Source organism: Lipophrys pholis (genome assembly GCF_963383615.2).
Source record: "Lipophrys pholis genome assembly, chromosome: 1".
Lineage (NCBI taxonomy): Eukaryota > Metazoa > Chordata > Actinopteri > Blenniiformes > Blenniidae > Lipophrys > Lipophrys pholis.
In genome coordinates, this window is record NC_137635.1 from 7,475,098 (window position 1) to 7,495,955 (window position 20,858).

General features: G+C 44.7%; 2 protein-coding genes across 3 annotated transcripts; one reads left to right on the plus strand and one right to left on the minus strand.

Annotated features, from left to right (window-relative positions):
* The first annotated feature begins 4,093 nt into the window (after window positions 1-4,093).
* On the plus strand, window positions 4,094-6,412 carry LOC308111745 (uncharacterized protein). Its single transcript, XM_080466757.1, has 4 exons — window positions 4,094-4,434; window positions 5,280-5,387; window positions 5,465-5,605; window positions 5,726-6,412. Exons 1-4 carry the CDS (start codon window positions 4,189-4,191, stop codon window positions 5,918-5,920), a joined length of 690 nt encoding a protein of 229 aa, XP_080322883.1. The 5' UTR covers window positions 4,094-4,188; the 3' UTR covers window positions 5,921-6,412.
* On the minus strand, window positions 6,411-20,703 carry med24 (mediator complex subunit 24). Of its 2 annotated transcripts, none has more exons than XM_080464684.1 (26): window positions 20,609-20,703; window positions 20,246-20,376; window positions 20,089-20,171; window positions 19,963-20,001; window positions 19,802-19,875; window positions 19,138-19,361; window positions 18,294-18,405; window positions 18,053-18,203; window positions 16,365-16,478; window positions 16,000-16,053; window positions 15,820-15,902; window positions 15,609-15,695; window positions 15,311-15,410; window positions 15,084-15,226; window positions 14,961-14,998; window positions 14,784-14,866; window positions 14,426-14,604; window positions 14,092-14,191; window positions 13,518-13,693; window positions 13,129-13,393; window positions 10,616-10,797; window positions 10,448-10,541; window positions 10,276-10,375; window positions 9,443-9,523; window positions 7,683-7,831; window positions 6,411-6,737 (listed from the first exon to the last, which is right to left on the minus strand). In XM_080464684.1, exons 2-26 carry the CDS (start codon window positions 20,373-20,375, stop codon window positions 6,621-6,623), a joined length of 2,958 nt encoding a protein of 985 aa, XP_080320810.1. In that variant the 5' UTR covers window position 20,376; window positions 20,609-20,703; the 3' UTR covers window positions 6,411-6,620. The 2 variants fall into 2 exon arrangements, with proteins under 2 accessions (XP_080320810.1, XP_080320811.1); XM_080464685.1 differs by having other exon boundaries at window positions 20,452-20,674.
* Window positions 20,704-20,858: the final 155 nt, after the last annotated feature.

The window sequence follows — 20,858 nt, forward strand, 5'->3', positions numbered from 1 at the left end:
GAACGGTCCCTGAGGTTAATTTAAATTTCAGGCCGGCTCGCCTTGCCTCGCCTTGCCCCTGCGGCTCCTGGGACACGTTACACTGGCGTGAGCATTACAACTGTTGGGTAATGAGACACAAAGTGGGGGATAAGGTGACGCATCCAATCCGGCGGAGCGCAGCCGTGTTCGGGGTTGGGTTGCAGGTGAAAATGTTTCCAGGCTCGGGGATCACATGTGGCCTCCCGTCGAGGGGGGTGGAGTGTGTTTGAGTCTCTTCCTGCAGCCACCAGGTGCAGCGTCCAAGGAGAACCACAAGGACATCTTCAGGTGTCAAACTGCTTCAGGGCCTCCAGAGGGAGAGCTCCACCGCAGCCTGGCGCTTCCAGCTCCAGCTGCTGTGGCACAGCGCCCCCTGTGGTGTGAACCTCGTCACTGGAAGTTTTTCTCTTCAGTCAGGATTTATAGTTAAATAAAAGACACACGTTGATTTCTACGTGGAACGTTCTCATTTATCCAGGATGAAATCTGTATAATATTTAAACAATGAACTAATTACTGTGGAAACGTAGAAAGTGCCAAGAGGTGAAAACGAGGGCAGGAAGAATGAACATATCAAAGCGAAGATTTACACCGGAAGCTACCTGAATAACTTTACACAGGACTGTGATGTCACCAGAGGTCAGAGGTCACACATCTGAGCAATTTCAATAAACCTCAGGCACATGTTTCTGGACTGTAGGATTAAAACACAGAGACCAGACAAACATCCACATAGAGAAAATACAAACTCCACACAAAAACCAAATGGTTTCCAAACTATTGAGCCAACACTCCACTCCCCATAATGCAACATTGCGTTTCCATGTCCAGCAGCAAAGTGCACCACCGAGTTCACATACACTGATTATTCATGCAGAGTTAATACTCTTCAATACTTTTACCATTTTAATGCTTTAATTTGAACTGTGTGTTGTTGATCTCACTGCTGTGCAGCTTCCTAATTGCCCCCTCGGGGTAAATAAAGTTCTTCTGAGTCTCGCTGTTCGGTGAAGGTGCTGATAGCAGCAGCATGCGTCCTGCCGTGGAGCAGGAGAGGCAAAATAGAAACCGTGAGGATAAACCGTATTCCACCGCTCATTTCACGTCTGCAGGAACTGAAGAGTTCTGTGGATCCGGCTGGACTCTGACCTCCAGCCTCGCAGCGGACAGGAAACTCCTGGATCAATAGTTTGAAGAAAAACTGTGTTGTTTTGTTCTGTCCTCTTCGTATCAAATGAAGCCATGACTATACTTTCAATCAGTTGACGTAGTTAACAGTATGTATTATAATATGTGTTATAACATACAATATTGTCACGGTCCAACTGTATTGATTACCAGAAAGCAAATTACACACATGAAAGGAATATATGAAGGTGGTATAGTGGTTGGCATTGTCCTCCCTCACTGAAATATCCCTGGTTCAAGTCTGTATGAAGTTTAAAAGCTCTCCCTCTGCGTTCATGGTCTCTGATTCCCTCCCACAACACAAAAACATGAGCTTTAGGCCAATTTATGCCTGGAAAATAGCCCATATAGACAAGAATGTGCAGTTCTTTGTCCTCTGTGTTTGTCCTGTGATTGAATTGATCCATCCATCCATCCATCCATCCATCCATCCATCCATCCATCCATCCATCCATCCATCCATTGTCCACCGCTTATCCGGGGCCGGGTCATGGGGGCAGCAGTCTAAGCAGGGATGTCCAGACTTCCCTCACTCCAGACACGTCCTCCAGCTCTTCCGGTGGGACCCCAAGGCGTTCCCAGGCCAGCCGAGAGACATAATCTCTCCAGCGTGTCCTCGGTCTGCTCCAAGGCCTCCTACCGGAGGAACATGCCCGGAACACTTCCCTAGGGAGGCGTCCGGGGGGCATCCCAAACAGATGCCCGAGCCTCAGCTGGCTCCTCTGGATGTGGAGGAGCAGCGGCTCTACTCCGAGCTCCTCCCTGGTGACTGAGCTCCTCACCCTATCTCTAAGGGTGCGCCCAGCCACCCTACGGAGGAAACTCATTTCAGCCGCTTGGATCTGGGATCTCCTTCTTTCAGTCATGACCCAAAGCTCATGACCATAGGTGAGGGTAGGAAGGAAGATCGACCGGTAAATCCAGAGCCTCGCCTTCAAGCACCCGGTGGAGAGTATAGAGCTGGTCCAGTGTTCCACGATCAGGACAAAAACCACATTGTTCCTCTTGGATCCGAGGTTCGACTAACGGCCGAATCCTCCTCTCCAGTACCCTGGAATAGACTTTCCCGGGGAGGCTGAGGAGTGTGATCCCCCTGTAGTTGGAACACATCCTCCGGTCCCCCTTCTTAAAAAGAGGGACCACCACCCTCTGCCAATGAACAAAATTATTTATGAGCACTTTTTAAAACAAACAACATGAAAGACTACAAACAGGAAGCAGAATCTTTGAGATAAAATGTGTGTATTCATGTTCTCTTTTCAGTTTTTCAAACCTTCATCTCAGGTTTTGATTTTATCTGAGTTAAAGCATTTTGCTAAACTAGGCTGATTTCAATAGTGTGGCTTGATTTTCTGATGCAACTGTGGAAAAGGAAGTAAACAAGTGTAATATTCTTTTAAGTAAAATGACGCCACTGGCAGGGTCCACTTCTTTTATTTTGTTGAGTCATTAGTGTGACCTGGTCCCAACAGAGGGCGCTGTTCGCCGGGATGTGTTTCCCCTTTTCACGTCCTAATACTTGACATGTTCAGACTAGAACTGCAGAAGCCACTAACCCCAAATCACCTAAAAACATGGATCTATTTCTATTAAAGAAGACATTCCTCAGAGCTGCAACATGAGCCACAGTTTGGGGAACCAAATATATAATCACATAATTAGTGTTAAAATAAATAACAGCTCGCCTTTGTCCTTTTGCTCTCCCATGTTCCCACAAATACTTTATATATGTGTACATGTCAGAGTTTCCTGTTGTATTTACGGCAAAGCAGAAGCCACATGATTTCCCTCAAAGGAGTTGTAACTAGGCAGAAACACTGTAAAGACAAACATTCAAGGAAAGAGAAAGTTCCTCTAAAAAGCCCAGAGTTTCAGAAAGCTCAGTCAAAAGGAGAATTTTACTTCTTTTAATTTCATTTGTTCCGTCTGTCGTCAGAGAAAAAGCCTGTTAGCTCACTGTTTCTTCTGGGATTTCAAGATTTTGTGCACTCATACCTTCACTGATCATAACTTTCCAGTGTTACCGCAATAATGAAACTGAAATCCTAAAAATTATCTGAGACTGTTTTATTGGAGGGAGTTTTCATGAAACTACACTTATCATATATTGTTTTCCTTTCAACTTTGTGATAAGTCATTTCTAGTGGATTTTGAACATTAAAGCCATACCATACTCCCATAATCAGGACATGCTCATACAGACTCAATCCAAACACACAATACAGTAATCTGGATATAAATTGCAGAGTATGTCAAAAATCTGAAGAGTGTGTCATGACTTCACAAGAAGCAGTGTTGGGAAATCCCTCTGTGGCGCTGCCGTATATATATGACAATAAGAGTCCAATCAATCATGAATAGTGTTCACTGGAGGTCAATACTTAAAGAGCTTCCCCAGCAGAGGCCATGCTCGTCCTGATTGGTGAGTAGTGAGGTCATACTTGTAACGTGCTCCTGTGAGGCAGTACACTGAGTGTGTGTGTGTGTGTGTGTGTGTGTGTGTGTGTGTGTGTGTGTGTGTGTGTGTGTGTGTGTGTGTGTGTGTGTGTGTGTGTGTGTGTGTGTGAGTTGGGGGGGGGGGGGGGGGGGGTGAAGCTTCAACACATTACTACAAGTACAGGATCAGTACTGGCTGGAAACCATGAAGTGTTTTGCAGATTTTATTTTTTTTTAGAGGAATTTTGTTTTATATTTGAGATCACGTGGTCCTTCTGCTCAAACTTTCTCATCCTTAACTGATGGAGTTACTTTTGGTTTGAGCTTCATGTTACAGAGACTATTCCTAACCCATGCAGCTATTTACCCTGGAGGGGGGTGGGAGGGAATCCAGCAGGCCAACAGCCCAGCTCTGCTCTGCAGTCCTGCGGCGCGGCGACAGAGAAGCGGAGCTGCGGAGGAGAGCTGCGCTTTGTTCTGCTGGCCTCCTCCTCTTCCTCCTCTTCCTCCTCCTCCTCCTCACACACGGCCACATTGTGCTGGATGTGTGAGGGGGATTGTGTGGACGTCTCGGCGCTGACACGCTCTGATTTCTCCCGGCTCGCAGTGCTCGTCCTCCCCTGCTACATGGCCTCGGTGGCCCGCGGCGCGCCTCCGTCGACGCGCGGCGGCAGCGGCGCACTTGTTGCGGATCCGCGCTTCCAGGAGGTCGTGCAGAGGAGCCGCAGCTTGGCGCACAAGATCCTGCTGTCGATCCCGGACACGCACCAGTCCTGTGTCTCCAGCGAGGTGAGGCTCTGCTGCTTCTGATCACATTCATGAGCGCATCACTTCTTTATTGATCCGCAGCAGCGCAGGAGGCGGATTGTGGTTGTGCAGCTGCTTGATCTTTTCTCTGATGGAAACGACCTGCCAAACCTCTACAGACTACAGTTTATTCCCATTATTGATGCGGATGATCAGGTTTCAGTACTTGTTCGTGTATTTTATACTAGAATTGTGAGAGATAAAGTTCAGTCTGGACTTGGGATGCTTCTTCTGGTACAACCAGGATCCATTATATTCATTTCTCAGGTAGAGCAGTGCAGTAAGTGGCTGTGACGACTCCCAGGAAGAGGAGCATGTAAACACTACTAACCAGACAGGAACAAGGTGCGTCACCATAAAAGGAAGAACAGGCTGATGAAAGTATGTCAAAGTGAGTCAACCACAATATGTAACTGTATATGTCTTGCAAAGTAATGAAGTACATTTATATTTCATGAAACCTGAGCAGTGAGTGATAATCACGGTTGCCTTTCTTCATTTAGAAATAATCCTAAAGTGTGTGCACTGATGCAGGAACTGCAGGCAGATCAGACATGAGCTTGTGAATCTGCAGACACACATCCAACAACTTCCCTTAAAAGTATTTGTCCCCCAAACAGATGAATAAATATTGCACTGAGCAGTTATGTTACACTGACCTCTGTTTTAAGGTCATGGTGGTGGAACATGTGAGTACTTGAGTGCTGCTGTTTACTTCATGCTCGGTTTCTCACTCTAACAACCTCACCGCAGAACGACATGAGGATTTCTATTTGTTGAGACAAAGCAAACTGATCTGACCTTCTCCCACGCTCCTCGCCCTGCAGACGCTCAAACTCAACTCCAGTGAGAACGCAAAGCTGGGAAGAATGGCGGCGGCCATCCGCCTCCCCTCCACTGCTCCACTCAAGATCGTGTCAGAAAACATCACGTTGGTAAGTTTGTCCTCAGAAGAAGCTTCAGTGGAGTGTTTTCATAGAGCGAGACGATAAGCAGCTGGTTTCCCCGTCAGGAGCAGAGTCTGAGGCAGATGTACGACGGCCTGCAGCTCCACCGAGCGTCTCTGAGCTCCGTCTCTCCTCGGCTGGAGCACCGAGACAAAGTGACTGAGCTCCTGGCCGACATCCGAGACCTGGCCCTCCAGGTCAACAAGGTACCGGAGGCCCTCCGACCCGCCGCTTCTCACCCACGCACCCCTCCTGCTTCTCTCCCGCTCCTCACCCTCACCCGCTCCTCACCACTCCAGCAGCAACAGGATGTTTTGTGTTTGCAGATGCTGAAGCTGGCCCAGGCAGAGCCGGGCCTGCAGCCCAGCGCCAGCCCGGTGGCTCTGCACCTCCCGGGGGAATACGAGGTCCAGGTGGCGGCTCACCTGGCGCTGGTCCAGCTGCAGGGCTTCGGCCAGGACGTCGTCCGCTGCCTCCGGATTCTGGACCGGAGCGACGAGGACACGGACCCGGAGAGCTGACCAGAGGACGCCGCCTTGGCTTTGGGCTCACGTCTAAAATGTCACTCATTTGACTATTTTCTATTATTGTTTCTATTTATTAAAAGTATATTTATTTTTTTATCTATTGCTATTTATACATCTATTTAAAGATTTTGAATATTTATTTTTGATAACAGTACGTTACTTAGCTTGGCTTTTGTTGACATTTTATTTAAGAATTCTAATTTAAAACTCACTGTAAATGTTAGTATTTTATCATCTTTTAATAAAAAAAGGAAACCATCGGAGTGTTAGAAGACACTAATTTCCACCCTAAAAGAGAAAGTGAAGACGAGTTGGATGTGGGGTTTAGAGGAAGTGTTGGAGGAGGAGGTGATCGGCTCTGAGTCGTCGGTACAATCATGTGTTCAAGCTTGTGATCTCTGACTCAGGCTGACCGTCACTCCTAAAACCAGGACGCAACTAGAAAGTGATCTTCTGGATCACTGCCATCAATAAAACTCATCATGCAAAAGAAGACTTTTCTTTTTATTGAGTTTTTTTTCTTTTATCCTAAAACATATTTACAGTATGAAAAAGTACATTAAAAAAACAAGTGTAAAAGTGTTTTCGTGACCCCCAACCGACTGCTGCTGCAGCGAGCTGGAGAAGGGTTTTATTTGCCCCTCAGGGGGCAGATCCGCCCCGTCTGACACTGGGGTAAGAGGAGCCCTGCGGCTCAGAGAGCAGAAATGGCCTTGGCAGCGACTCTCCTGCCCAGCGGCAGCGTCAGGTCGGTGATGGCCAGGACCACTTTAGGCTTCGCCAACGCAGGAAGCTTCACCAGCTCCGACACCTGGAGGCACCAAAACCAGAAGAAACACTGACACTGCAGCAGAGGCCGGGTAAACCAGACTTCAAGAGACAGTCACACTCCATTGAAAGTTTATTTTTCAGACCTTGAAGGAAGAATTTAAAGAATTATGCTTGAAAACTTTAATACAAGTAAAAAAAAAGAAAAAAAAAGAAAGAAAAGGCTGCAGAAATAAACTGCAGTTCCATAAATATCTTTGCATATTAAGGTTTTTTTTTCAGCAGGTTAGTGATAAAGACCTTAAGAAGCTACTGATCTATTGACTCCATATATTTACCGTAGTTAATAATTTAAACCTATACTTCATATTGATCTCCTCAAGTTGAATCTGAAGACTCAAAGTCGTTCACTGTACAAGCGCTATCAGATTCAGAGACCGTCTTTATACACATGGTTTTATCTTTAACAAACACAAATCCACTTGTTCAGAGCAGGAAATATTATGTTCATAAATCTGAGGCCTGACTGAGTCAATTCGACATAAATTAGATGTTTTAGACGGGTTTTGAAAAAACTGAAAACTTCAAGCCTACAAACAGAACGAAGGTCCGGTTTCAACTGCAGATTTACTCCTCGTCCTCTCGGTTGTTTGGCTTTGACATTTCTAATCTCCTGTGAGGTTTGTGTACTTCAAACAAGCTGCTTCAAGCTTTGGCAGACTCGTGGTTACAAGTTTAATACGCCGGAGTTGTGAAGAAGAGGTGAAGGTTTTACTGGTGCTCCTAAAACCTCCATGCTTGGATGTAAGAGGTCAAACTCTCTGCTAGAAGCTCCACCTCTGACAAGTGGTCCAAAGGTCAGGACTGACAGAATAACCCAATCCTTTTTTAAAAGGGTGTTTGAAACCCGCAGAACAAACACTGACATCAACATCTCTGGAACCCGTGATGCAAGCGGCCTGTCACGCACTCCCACCTCATAACTCACCATGGTGAAGGGCATGAACTGCAGGATGCTCCCTCGACTCCCCTGCTCCAGACACTCCACACACTCCTCCATGAAGCTCTGCACAAACTGCGTGTGAGGCCCCGCCATCTTGGAGCCCAGGATGGAGGAGACGAGGAGGAACAGGTTGGCTGGACAGAGAAGAGCAACATGTGTTCAGTGGGGTCTGACGATCACCTCAGGCGTCCCATGTTTCCTCCTCGCTGATCTGATTGGAAACTGAAAATGATGAAGAGTGCGACGTGAAGCTCAAACAAACGTCGAATATTATGGAGCCTCAGCTCCGGATTGCCTTTCGTAGCAACTCTTTTTCTCTAAACTTCATTTAGTTCAAGAGAATTGAGCAAATCACCAAAATGACTGTAACAGTGGTGTTGGGAAACGTCAAAAAGATCCGGTCCTCCCAGCAGAGACGGAACATGTCTGAGTACCACTCTTCTTGAGGAAGTAAAACTCTCCTGTCACAGCAAAGGACTCGTCAGTTTGTGTTTGTGTTACACAATTCCTGACAGAGGCCGGACCCATCATCGGCGTTCAGGCTGCCAGACAATAAACAGTCCCACGCATCAAGTCTCACTGAGAAATGTGTTAACAGAAAACTCTAACCCTGGCCTGTTGGTGAAGGACATAAGTCAAGACGAGGGCTATCGCCAAGCAAATACCTACCACATATTTCACATTTTCTTATTAAAATGTTGTTAGAATAAACTTCTGCTCCCCCAAAAGACGATGTGCAATTAACAAAATACACATAAGTTTAATAATAGATGCTGTTACTGGCAGGGGTTTTCTGTGTTCACTGCAAATGATCCATCATTAGGATAAGCTATGGAGTTTATCCTATTAAAAAATTATTTCTCAATATCAGGCACATTTTTTCTTGATTTCTCGTCTCTCAATTTGTGATCGTCAGTTTAAATCAGGTGTTTTCCACTAATTTCCTGGAGGAGTCACATGAAAGATCAGAAACATTACTTGACTTGTGATTTGCTCAATAAGAAAATGTCTCTTGATAAAAAGCGGTTTGAGTCTTTGTCTTGTAATGATGGTTCAATTATTAAAATTCCGAGTTCAGTATATAAGTAACTAAAAACTATACTGTGTTGTTAACCTTCTTTTCTTTCACCGTGAGGGAACAACTGTTTGCTCCGATAGCGTTCAGAGCCAGACACCGTAGAGCAACCAGCAAGAAGAGCCAGCAAAGGACCATCAGGACCGTATTAAGTGACTCTGCAGATTAGTGGTTCTTGAACTGACACAGTGTTTGTGGAAACGGTTTGCTGAACTGTCTAAAATCACTCAGAACGTCGTTGGAGGTTATGAGTGGGCTATGTGATGACCCCAGGAAGCTCTTTGGATCTCACCGTGGTGTTTCTGAGGTTTGAATCAGGCCACCCTCCTTCTAAATGCTCAGTTACGATCTTCTAACCACCTGATGTGATACACCTGCGTGTGATTTCGGCTATTTTAGTGGGAATTAATGTCCTAATTTATTCCTGACCAGAAGATGTATTATTTACATTTTACAGAAAGTTTTCCTCAGTTTGAATTGTTTGTCTATTATTCAAATTGTTCAGTATTGTTAACATTGACGTTAAATATCCAAATATGTAAAGAGAGGAAAAAAAAACAACTTTGTAGGGTGTCCTAGTGGTTTTTTTCCCACATGACTGGACCTTCCTTTGAGTGACTCATTCGCTCACGACGTGATTCCATCAGTGCGTCAAAGACAAAGTGCTCACCCAGAATGCGGTTGAGGGGATCTCTCATGTTGACGGTGTGGAGCTGAGAAGCCGACAGCGAGCTGCTCATTGATCGGTCTCCTGTGAGGTCACATGACATGACGGCATGAACAAACACGACACGACGGGACGCGTTTGGTTTTCAGTTTACACACGCTCATAAAAAAAAGGAGAAGACAAAACCAGGCAGATTATAATTGGGGAAGATGGTTTGTCTTTTGTTTTGCTGAAGAGTTGCAAACGTCGTTTCCTCCCACTGCCGTCTTACATAATGCGAAGGTTCCTGAAATGACTTGGCCTAATTCTTTATTCTCACCAACATTATAACAACCTGCCAAACAACTATTAAACCTAAAAAAAGAGCCCTTTTCAGTCAAACTCGATTTATTTATAGAGTAAAATGTAAATGAATGCATATCTGTGGTGTGAAATGACCAGTTTCCAAATGACTCAAACTAAGACTGAAACAGTTAAAATCCCCAAAGCTAAAAACACCTGATCACACTTCATTCAGTCATGTGGACAGACGGACAAAAAGAGCACATGAGAACGACGCATCGGGAACCTGCAAGTGAATCAAGTTAAAACTTGCCGACGGGCAAAAGACAGCAGTGGAACAGACGGGCCTGTGTAGCCGAGCTTCTTAGAATTTCTCTTTATGATCTAAAGGTCGTACAAGAAGCAACATGCTGCCACCAGGCTCTCAAAAAGACTATTTGCTCTTAAAAACCATCTGCTGCTCCGTCTAATCCCCGGCTCAGACCGACAGACGAGCGTCTGAGAGGTGGCAGGCTATGTTATTCACACTGAAACGCAGACGATATCAAACTGACCTGGACTGGACAGGGCCACGGGCTCGTCCTCGTTGGAGCTCAGCAGCCGCATGAGTTTAGACGGCTGAGTGTCGTCCAGGGGAAACAGACTGTTGTAGTCCTGCAGCCAATCACAGCGCAGGTCAGGTCAGATGCCACAAACAACATAAGAGCCTTTTACGACGGTCTGTACCTCAATGTCCTCCCTCTGCCGTTTGCGCTGGCGCGCCGAGAACGAGCCTTTGTGGTGAGACGAGTACGAGCTGAGTGCGCACCACACGGACAACCTGCAATCAACACCGCAATTAACACCAACGCCATCGGCGGCGCCGTAGACGTCCGAGTGTGAGCGCAGCCTTACTTGGCCAGCGCCTTGCCCGGCGGGTCTGCCAGGCTGTGCCAGTGCGCCGGGTCGGTCAGCAGGTTGGGCAGGATGGTGCCCAGCAGGGTGAGGGTGATCTGCTGGGTGTCCAGGCAGAAGATGCTGTACAGCAGCTCCACCACCCGACTGGCCCACTCCTGCCGGGTCTCCTTCAGAAGCTCCTGCGACGACACGCTTTATAAACCAGGGTGTCGCCTCGAGTGGAGAATACGTGAACCATTTTCTCCAGGGAGCATCACTTTCATCCCTTGAGAGTCTTAAACATCCAATGTATGAAACACATGACTGCGTTTGTGATTATTGATACCCCCTGGTTGATTTATGAGTCACTGATTCGACCACATTTCACTCACACTGATGGAAATTCACTACAGAGACGAATTAGCCGAGAGAAAAGGGCGATAAGAATCGTGCACATCGTTGCCATTCCTGATCACATCAATCCTCTGCTCTTTCTGTGGAAAACGTTCAGACTCATTGACCTGGTGGAGTTTAAAACCATTCAAATACTTTATAGAGCAAAGAATAACAAAGTGCCGGGAAACTTTCAGAAATCGTTTCACGAAAGAGGAGAAGGTCACAACTTCAGGGGAAAATTACTGTTTAAAGTCTCATGAAGCACCCGATAAAGCTTCTGTCTCACCAGCAGGGTCATAAACTATTACTACAAAATAGATGTAGAACTCAAACAACTACCAAACGTAATCTAGTTTAAAACAATATATAAAGAGTTGATTGAAGCAACGTGCAGGGTTTAGCAATGAGGGCTTGGAGTTCATGGTGTCACATATATTAATTGATTCATTGCCGAATGTTGTATAAGTGTCACCGTAGATGTATGGGTGTATTTGTGTAACGATATTGAAGTTAAAAAAATAATATGGTTTGACTAAAAAGAGAACTAATGACTATGTAATGAGGTAGGATTAAATAAGTCTGTACTTCTTCCTGCCTTCTTTCCAACATGTAAAGCTGGTGCCACATATGGAAACTGGAATGTGACGTCGCCAAAGAAATTTTGTAATTTTGCTTCCCTTATTTTGATTTTATACTTTTTTACATGTTCAATTAAACCTTTTAACTCGCTGCCTTGAAGATTTTTAGGCGATTTCAGTCACCTTGAGCTGAGGTCCACTGATCAGTTTGATTTTGGATTTATAAAAACAGGATCATATCTTATGGGCTTGTTTTCAACACCGTTATACATTTGTTAATGTTTTGTATCGTTACTGTTAGAAAAAAATGTTCTTTGAAAGAAACGAAAAAATAAAGTACATTTTTTCTCAGATACTCTTTCTAAAAATAAATCAGCTTTAAAATTGGACATTTGGTGTGTCGTCGTCTTCGTGAAGTTTCATTTAATCTCTTTAAGACTAGATTTTTTTGTACCTGAATGAAATGTTTCTTATAATATAAATTGATTTATTAAAAAGAAAAGATAGTTTGTATCCAGTGAATGATGTTGTTTCAAACTAAAATGACGAGATTTATGAAAACTCGTTCATGGTGTACGGAGGAGTGTTGGGCCATTGAAGGAAAAAAAAAAAAGAAAGTCGGAGGCTAAAAACACAAAAACCTTCATGCACTTCAGAAAAAGTCGAAAATCGAAGTCGAGATTTTTTTTTTTCTTCCACGGAGAGACGTCTATCCATCCCTCATCATTTGCCCCTGGATGTGAAATCACATTAAATCATTTGATTGTGACTATATCGGGTTGCTTACTGCTTATGGACATGTGATTTTACACAGGATTTCCTTGATTAATAAGAACACATTTTGTAAGCAGCCCGAGATCCGTGTCTTTGTCCCTCGTACTTGACGAATTTCCGCGACGGAACAACGCTGCAGGCTGCTGTCTCTTACAGTCCAGATACTGATATATATACTTATATAATACTGATAACTGACTGTGTCTGAGCTAAATTCTGTTCTGAAGCATCTTTTCACCGCTTCTTTAAACTGCCTGCGATGCATTTTGTAGAAGCAGTCACACACGCTGACATGTGGATGGACGGACTTCGGAAAAAAATAAATAAACTACTCTCTTTTCAAACGTGAAAAAAAAAATCTCAACTTTGATTTTCGACTTTTTCTGAAGTGCATGAAGGTTTTTGGGTTTTTTTAGCCTCCAAATATTTTTTTCTTCAGTGGCCCTAATACTCTTCCGTAATGGTGCGATGAAGCATTTACAACCAAACAGGCCCCATTAAACCAAGATACACCCTCTGATCACTGATAGGCTTGTTGTGGGAGTGTTGGTCTGCAGCTCATGTTAGACAATAAATATCTAGAGCGCTCTGTGACTTCCAGGATGCACACATGAGTAAGCTGGGCGGTGTAGTGGTCAGAATTCTCAAAGTCTTGGCGATGACTGTTGATGGCCAAAGCTTAAGTGGGAAACTCTTTCCTGGGAATTTCATGCTCCGAGTGTTTGCTGGAATTCATTCTGAACCCGTCATGATAACGACGTATCCACCCACCCCTCCTCATACCTTCACCAGATTGTTGGTGAACCAGAAGACTCCCCCCATGTTGAGGAGGCTCTCGAACAGATGCAGAGCTCGGCTGTCCACCCAGCCTTTGCGCAGGACGACCTGGAACTGCTTGCTGAGCGCCTGGTGGATGGGCTCCTTGGCTGGCAGCAGATTGCGGTAGGGGATAGGCTCCTGGCCCTCCACGGGGGGCCGCAAGGTGGCGCCCGTTTGCTGGAAGACGTCGGCGCACATGTGCTCCATGATGGAGCTCATGATGATGACGCTGTCAATATAGTTGATGTTTGTCAAGGCAGGAAGGAGCGGATGAAGCAGGGTGGTTGAAAAAAAGGCTCACCCACAGGTAATCGTGAGCGGAAGTGAGTGTCGACGTGTGTTACTGTTTGTACCGTTCATTGTAGAACTGCAGAGTGTTCTCGCCGTACAGCGGCGTGACGAGCTGTCGGATCATCGTCTGCGGTTTCTCCCTCTCGTCTCTCCCCAGCATCCTGACATGGGCCACCAGCCAGGCCACGGCACAGATGGCCATGCTGCACACTTTCCCCTTAATGTTGTCAGTAATCTTCTGCTCTCACAGAGACATGCCCGGAGCAGGAAAAGGGGAAGGAAGGTTGTGGTCAGAAGAGTGCAAAGCATGATGGAAGTAAGGACGGCTGTGATGAGAATTGCATCATTTTCCACATTGCGTGATAAAGAAAATAAAAACTTGAATGGAGTAGTGAAGAAAAGAGAAGTCAGTGCTGTTGCAAGAGTTCACTCATCATTTTCACCGGAATACGTCATGCTCAGTTGAGAGATGAGTCAAAGGACTAATTTAGAAAAAATTAAGTGAATGGACATCGAGGAGTGAGGGAAGTTCCTGGTAATGAATGTATGAGGGTCATATGAGGCACCGACAGTCAGGAAATCTTAGAAGTCCTTTTACAATCACAAGACGATCGGAAGCAATGAAGGCAAACGGACCTGGACGACCTCCACAGACAGCACGCCGTTTTCCCACGCGTTCAACACCTCCAAGATGGCTGCTGGAGTGTTGAGGCAGATTTCATGCCATTTCACCTGACTGTCACAGAAGAACACACACATTCACAGCAGTGTTGGTCGGGGTCAGAGAGTAAAACATTACAGCGACGCAACGAGTCACTTCTCATACAAGATGAAAAAAGTGGCCTGAGAATAAAAAAGTTTTTTTTCTTTTCTTTGGCAGCTGTTATTCCTGCACATGGACTTGTGGGAAGCCTTTACTGTGGCTGGAGGTAGGGGATTAGTTCTAATTAGAGATTAGCCTGCAACTTACACCAGTTTCATCTCTTGGGAGCTGTTCAGCAGCGTCACCAGGCTTTCCACTTTCCCCGGCTCGGGTCTGAAGCAGGGGTGGTCTGGGTTGAGAGTCTTGCCCTCCTCTGGCATACACGTCTGCAGCCAGGTTTCGAAGAAGGGCGTCTCTCCGGATGGACTGGGGTCGGACAGGATCACCTTCAACACAGAGCAGTGGAAAAATTGCATCAGGTTGGAGAAGATAGCAATGATGGAATGACTCAATTCGGGGATGTTATCGTTCAAGATCAAATCAGCATTCTGCCCAGGAGCAGTATGGTAATTATTTAAATAAATAAGATAAACTAAATAGGATCATAGTATTCAAATGTACCAACCTCGGAACCGTAGGTCTGCACCACGTGGCAGAGCATGAGAAAGGAGATGTCGAAGAGCAGGGCTCGAACAGACGCAGACTTAGCTGAGCAAAATGAGGGAAACAGCCTCAATGTTAGGAATTAAAAATGAAAATAGTAGGCGAGCAAAGAAAACCATGTCACTTTATTTGAACTCACATCCTTCACCAGTGATGTGTTTGGGAAACTCGTTGAGTCTGGAATGAAAGGACACAATTAATTACATATAAAATCATTCTGTAGTAAAAACAGGAGTATTTGTCTTCACTTTGAATTTCTCACTTAATGAACTTGCGGGCAAAAGATTTGAGTTTCCCAGTAGCAGCCGCTGCCGCCAGCAGCAGGTCCAGACTTTTCCCAGACAACATGTGTCCCAGAACCCCGAGAAGACCTTCTGGAGACTTGGAATGGTCTGCATCCACCGTCTAATGAACAAAAACACAACTTGGTGTCACTGTAATGCACCTGTAATACCATGTATCCCTCAGATCAGGGTTCAGGTGCCGTACCTTCAGTATATTGGTAACAGTGGGTTCAGCTCTCAGGATTAGACCGGGGTTGGGCTGGATGTTTGCATTTTCTGCTGTTTTTAGCCTTGGGGCGAACTCCCTGTCCTCGGTCCTGAATCAAATGTGCAAAGAGGGTGGGGTGGGGGGTGGGAGGGGGTGGGGGGTGGGAGGGAAGGAGATGGAACATGGTACTGTATGAGTATGGTGTTTAAATTACATTCTAACTAAAGCAACAGCAAAGGCGGATCTGGGGCAGCAAGTTCTTTCTCTTGTATCGTTGACTCATGGAAGCTCATACCGTTTCGACGTGAGGTTGGCAGTGTTGGTGTCTGACAGCAGACCAAGTTTATTACACTCCTGGAGGAGCATTCCAAGACAATCACAACTATGCAGAGAAGGAGAGGGAAAGAAAAAAAGAATAATCATGAGGGTCACAGAGCTGGTTGTCTGATCCAGGGTGAGATTACGAGCTGTAAAGACGGCTACAGATTGAGTTTTCAGGCACGTACTTGCATCTTTGGTCTGCTTTGTCCAGCAGTGGTGTGAGCTTAAGTAAGTACTGAAAGGCCACATTCACATCCTCCATGAAGTCCTGTAAAATATAGTAAAATACAGGAGGAAGTACAGCTTTATTGTGCCATGTTTTACCTTCTACGAAGCTAAAAACATTTGTGATTCTGCTTATTCACCTGTCCTTTGTCACCTTGAGGATACTTCTTTAGTCGGAGCAGGACTTGAGGAATCTTAGACAAAGAAACCCAGAGATTATAAACTTTAGGCGTAGCGGCGGATTACGTCTATGGATGACAATCGTTTTGTGCATCAGTCTGCTGAAGGCTTTAAACACACTTCTCACAGTGATTACTGGCGATATTGCTAGACTAGAACATTACAGAATCAAGTAACCAACAACATGCAGCAAAGACTAAATAACAAATACTTCAACAGTTCAGTGACGATTTCCATCTTCAAGTTAGAATCAATTGTGTATAAAACAACCAGTGGAAGAGTAAGGCTCATGAAAGTATGTTGTCAGGACATGTCCCAGTATCACCTTCAGGAAGGTGAAGGCCGTCCATTTCAGCTCTTCTGTGCCCTCTGGTGACTCGATGAGGCCAGTGAAGCAAGCCTTCCAAATCTCCAGGACAAATAGAGGAGCGGGGATTTGCTAGGGAAGAAAATACAATTAACATGAGTCACTTGTGAAAAATAAAACCCAACAGCCACTGTTACCTGTGAGGATTTGAACTGGAAAGAAAAGGCAAATGTATTTCTATAGAACCATTCAGATAAAAGGCAATTCACAGTGCTTTACAAGGAAATAAAGAGAAGACATAAAAAATGTGATTAAGAAAGGCATTAAAGGGAGAATAAATAAAGAGTTTTATTAAGATAAAGGAAACTAAATAAGTAAAATCTTTAATTTGAAAGCCTAACCAGATCAAAGTGTTTCAAGTCTGATTTAAAAGAAGTGAGTGTCAGCAGGAAGTTTGTTCCACATGAGGAGGTAGGAACTTAAAGCTGCTTCACCTTGTTTCTTCTGACTCTGAAACACAGATAACCTCTTCCTGAGGACCTCAGAGGACTGGAGGCTTCATATTCTACAAGTCAATCTGGCGTGTCGTCAAACTTTTCCTTAACTCCTTAGTCTTCCAACACCTTTCACTAACTCCTTTAGGAAGCCTCCTGACACCTTTCCTAACTCCTTTAGGAAGCTTCCTAACACCTTTAGGAAGGCTCCTGACACCTTTCACTAACTCCTTTAGGAAGGCTCCTAACTCCTTCAGGAAGCCTCCTAACTCCTTTAGGAAGGCTCCTAACACCTTTCACTAACTCCTTTAGGAAGGCTCCTAACTCCTTCAGGAAGCCTCCTAACACCTTTAGGAAGGCTCCTGACACCTTTCCTAACTCCTTTAGGAAGCCTCCTAACACCTTTAGGAAGCCTCCTGACACCTTTAGGAAGCCTCCTCAAACCTTTCCTTAACTCCTTTAGGAAGCCTCCTAACACCTTTCCTTAACCTGTGACTTCATCCGCAGGGTTAAGGAAAAGTGACTAGGAAAGGAGATAGGAGGGACTATTCAGAAGCACCCTGAAGCTCAGGTGAAACAAGCTCCACCCTCTTTGTGTTGGTGACGACTGGATGAGCTGCAGCTGTCCGACACGTTTTCTACTGAGACCTGGAAACACACCGGTACAATAATCCAGCCTTCTCTTGTTCGGTCAGAAATCCTTTATTTCTTGAAATATTTTTCAGATGATTCAGTTACTATTGTAATGCGCTTGTTGAATTGTAGGTACAACCCATAATTACATCCAGATTTCAGACTTTATTTGATGTCCGAGAGACATGGAGTCAAGATGGGAACTGACCTTTAACCTTTTTCCTTTGGGGCTGAAATGACCTCAGTTTGTTCTGGGGTAAGTTGATGAAAGATCAGGAGAGTTCAAAGACCTTCAATATCTAAATTATTTGTTCAGAAAGGATCAACAAAGGAAATCCCAGAGAAAATCGGAACAATTCTGTCATAATGAAGCTTCCGTGTCTAGTAGTATTGTAGTATTCGAGTGTCTGATCAACGCCAGTAAAACAAGTTTTACTGTGGATATCCATTCCTGGGTACCCAGCTCACAGAAGTTCTCAATGAAAGTTCTTCTTGTTTGATCAGATTGAGAACCAGGCCTCACTGCCCATCTCAGTCAGACAGTCTAATGTGACATGTTTCCATTATAACAATGTTCACCTGCATTCTCTTGATCATCATGAGCTGCTCCACCAGTGGCTGAGTCTCTCCAGTCAAATTCATGGTTCCTTCCAGCATAATGAAGGCATGAACAGATGGGAAGGAGGCGTGAAGTGGAGGGTCGCAGTGCACAGACAGCATCAGAGGAATACTGAGGAAAGAACAAAGAATAGTGCTAAAGCCTGCCAGAGACACCACATAGTTAATTTGCTCTCTGTGACCATGAGATGGGGAACTTCACCTTTTCACAAGCGACACGCTCTCCTCTAATTTGGTCCTGAGCGTCTGGTTGGGTACACTGCTGAGGCCGTCTGTCAGCTTGAGCACTGCTTGTTCCACATTGTTCCAGGAGCCTGAGGACGAAGACCAACGCTGTCAGAAGAATATGTGCAATAATACACAGTATGCAAAGTGTTGCTAGTCATTCCAATGCATCAGGCTACTTTTTGATTTTCTACATGTGGTTTCTAATTGATCTTATCCTCCAACATCACACCAGGAACTTTGTTTTCATGCACTCTACTTTATTGGTCACTAATTTCACTTTAATGTTTAAAAATCAAAACAATACACATGTTACCTCAACTTTATTGATACATTTAAATCAAACCTTTGGTTCTTAATTTTGTCAATTCTGTTGTAAGTCACTTTATTTAGCGACTGCATTTTCCCCAGAAAAAAAAATACTTGTGTCAAATGCAAATAATGTATATGTACTGTATGTATAGACAGTTAATTTCATCCATCAGTGCACATTGTTTCTTATCACTTAATAAGCCCTTAATCCAATTTAACAATGTCATCATGAGTCTTAAATTTTTCCAATTTATTTACCAATGTGATGGTTAATGGTGTCAATTTATTCATTTATTTTTTAATCGAGAAACACCAAATATTATATAAATGGAATATTTGTTGTTGTCCATATTACTATTACTTGTGGGCTCTACTATTAATGGAATTAAGTCCAAAGAGATATAATTAAAAGTGACATTTTCAAGATAAAAAGGTTGAAAACTCATTAAAGCCAAGAGCCAAACTTTCCATAAAGAGTGAGAAATGCTCCGCGACCACCATCCAAATACCTTGGTCCTCCAGGCGTGAAATGTGAACCAGCGCTCTGTTCTTGGGGCTGGTCATCAGAGTGTGTAACCGCTCCTGGCAGGCTCTGAGACTGGCCTCCGTGCTGGTCAATGGTCCCAGTTCCCTCAGCTTCTCGCAGTACCAAGCGCAGCCCTGCAGCAGCCACACCACCACCCCGAGCAGCGCCCGACACAGACCGATGCATTCCTCTGCCTTCCCGTGACAGCTGAACCAGACGAGAGGCAGCGAGTGAAGGCTTGTTAAACCATCTGTCCACTTTTTAAACCGCTTCATCCTGTGCAGGGTGGCAGGGCGCTGGAGCCAATCCCAGCTAACTATGGGCAAAGGCATGATCCACTCTGGACAGGTCTCCAGTCCATCACAAGACAAACACACAGAGACAGACAACCACACACACGTTCACACTGAGGGACAATTTAGTGTCACCAATTAACCTCACATGCATGTTTTTGGACTGTGGGAGGGAACTGGAGGAAGTCCATCCTCACATGGGAGGAACATGCAAACTCCACACAGAAAGGTCCAGCCAGTGTTTGACCCCAGACAGCGAGAGCGCCAGCCACTACGCCATACAGATGTAAAGCTAATTAGATTTGTATCATGTTGATGCATTATCCTACATAAGCATGGATCAAGTAAACACACCTGAGACGATGGCAGAACATGTCCATTATTTCCAACAGTGACTTCACACACAGTTCCCGGGAAAAGTCATCAAACTATAATGAGAAAAGACAGATCTGTGAATATCTTGTTATTGTCATTGAGGAATGAGCAGTTGCATTTGTTATCAATCATTAAAATACCTTGCTGACAGCTGTAAGCACACTTGAATAAGACACCATCTAGGATCAGAGAGGAAACTCTTCAGATTTTTCAACATAACGACAGCTCTTTGTGAAACGTTTCTCATCACTTTGCTCTTGTCTCACCTGGGAACTTATGGCATATTTGAGATAGGACAGGATGAGAGGGTTAGGGGAAGGGCCAATCATCGCCTGCTCCATGAGGGCCTCTGAAATAACAGAAGGGAATTTAGAGGCACAACGAAACTGACATGAAGAAAACTGCCAAATAATGAGAACAAACCTGCGAGGTTGAGGTAGTCCCATGTGGCTCCCTTCGGGAAGTTTTTCTTGATGTTGATGGCCCACTGGTAGTCGCTCCAACGCTCCTTCCATGCCTGCAGGATGGCCTGCTTCAAATTCACCACCTTCATCCTACCAACACCGAGCAAACACTTCAGATAAAACAATATAATTCATCATTTCGTCACACAGGAAAATCTAATTTACCTACGATCCTCGTTAGCCTCGAGCTAGCTTTAGCCTCTGCCATTTATTAACGTCTACATTAAATATGGTATTTATTTTTACCACGCCTAATTTCATTTACTCGTCACAGAAGACAGAAGTAACCAGTAACTCTGCGTTTCAACAAACGTATTCTTACCTGCACTCTCGAGTTTATTTAATCGTAAAATATATTAATTTACAGATCCTCCAGTTTCACGGAGAAGGCGTCATTTTGAGATGAACGACGTGCGCGCTGATTGGCTGAGGTATTTACGTGTCAGTATTCTGCCCGCTCATTGGTTGAATTCCACTCGTGTTCAGAGGAGCGTCGCGGCTGTGACGCACGGTGTCGCCATTCACCAGATTATAAATCTGAACTGGAGCCTGCATGTCAAGCACATCCTCAA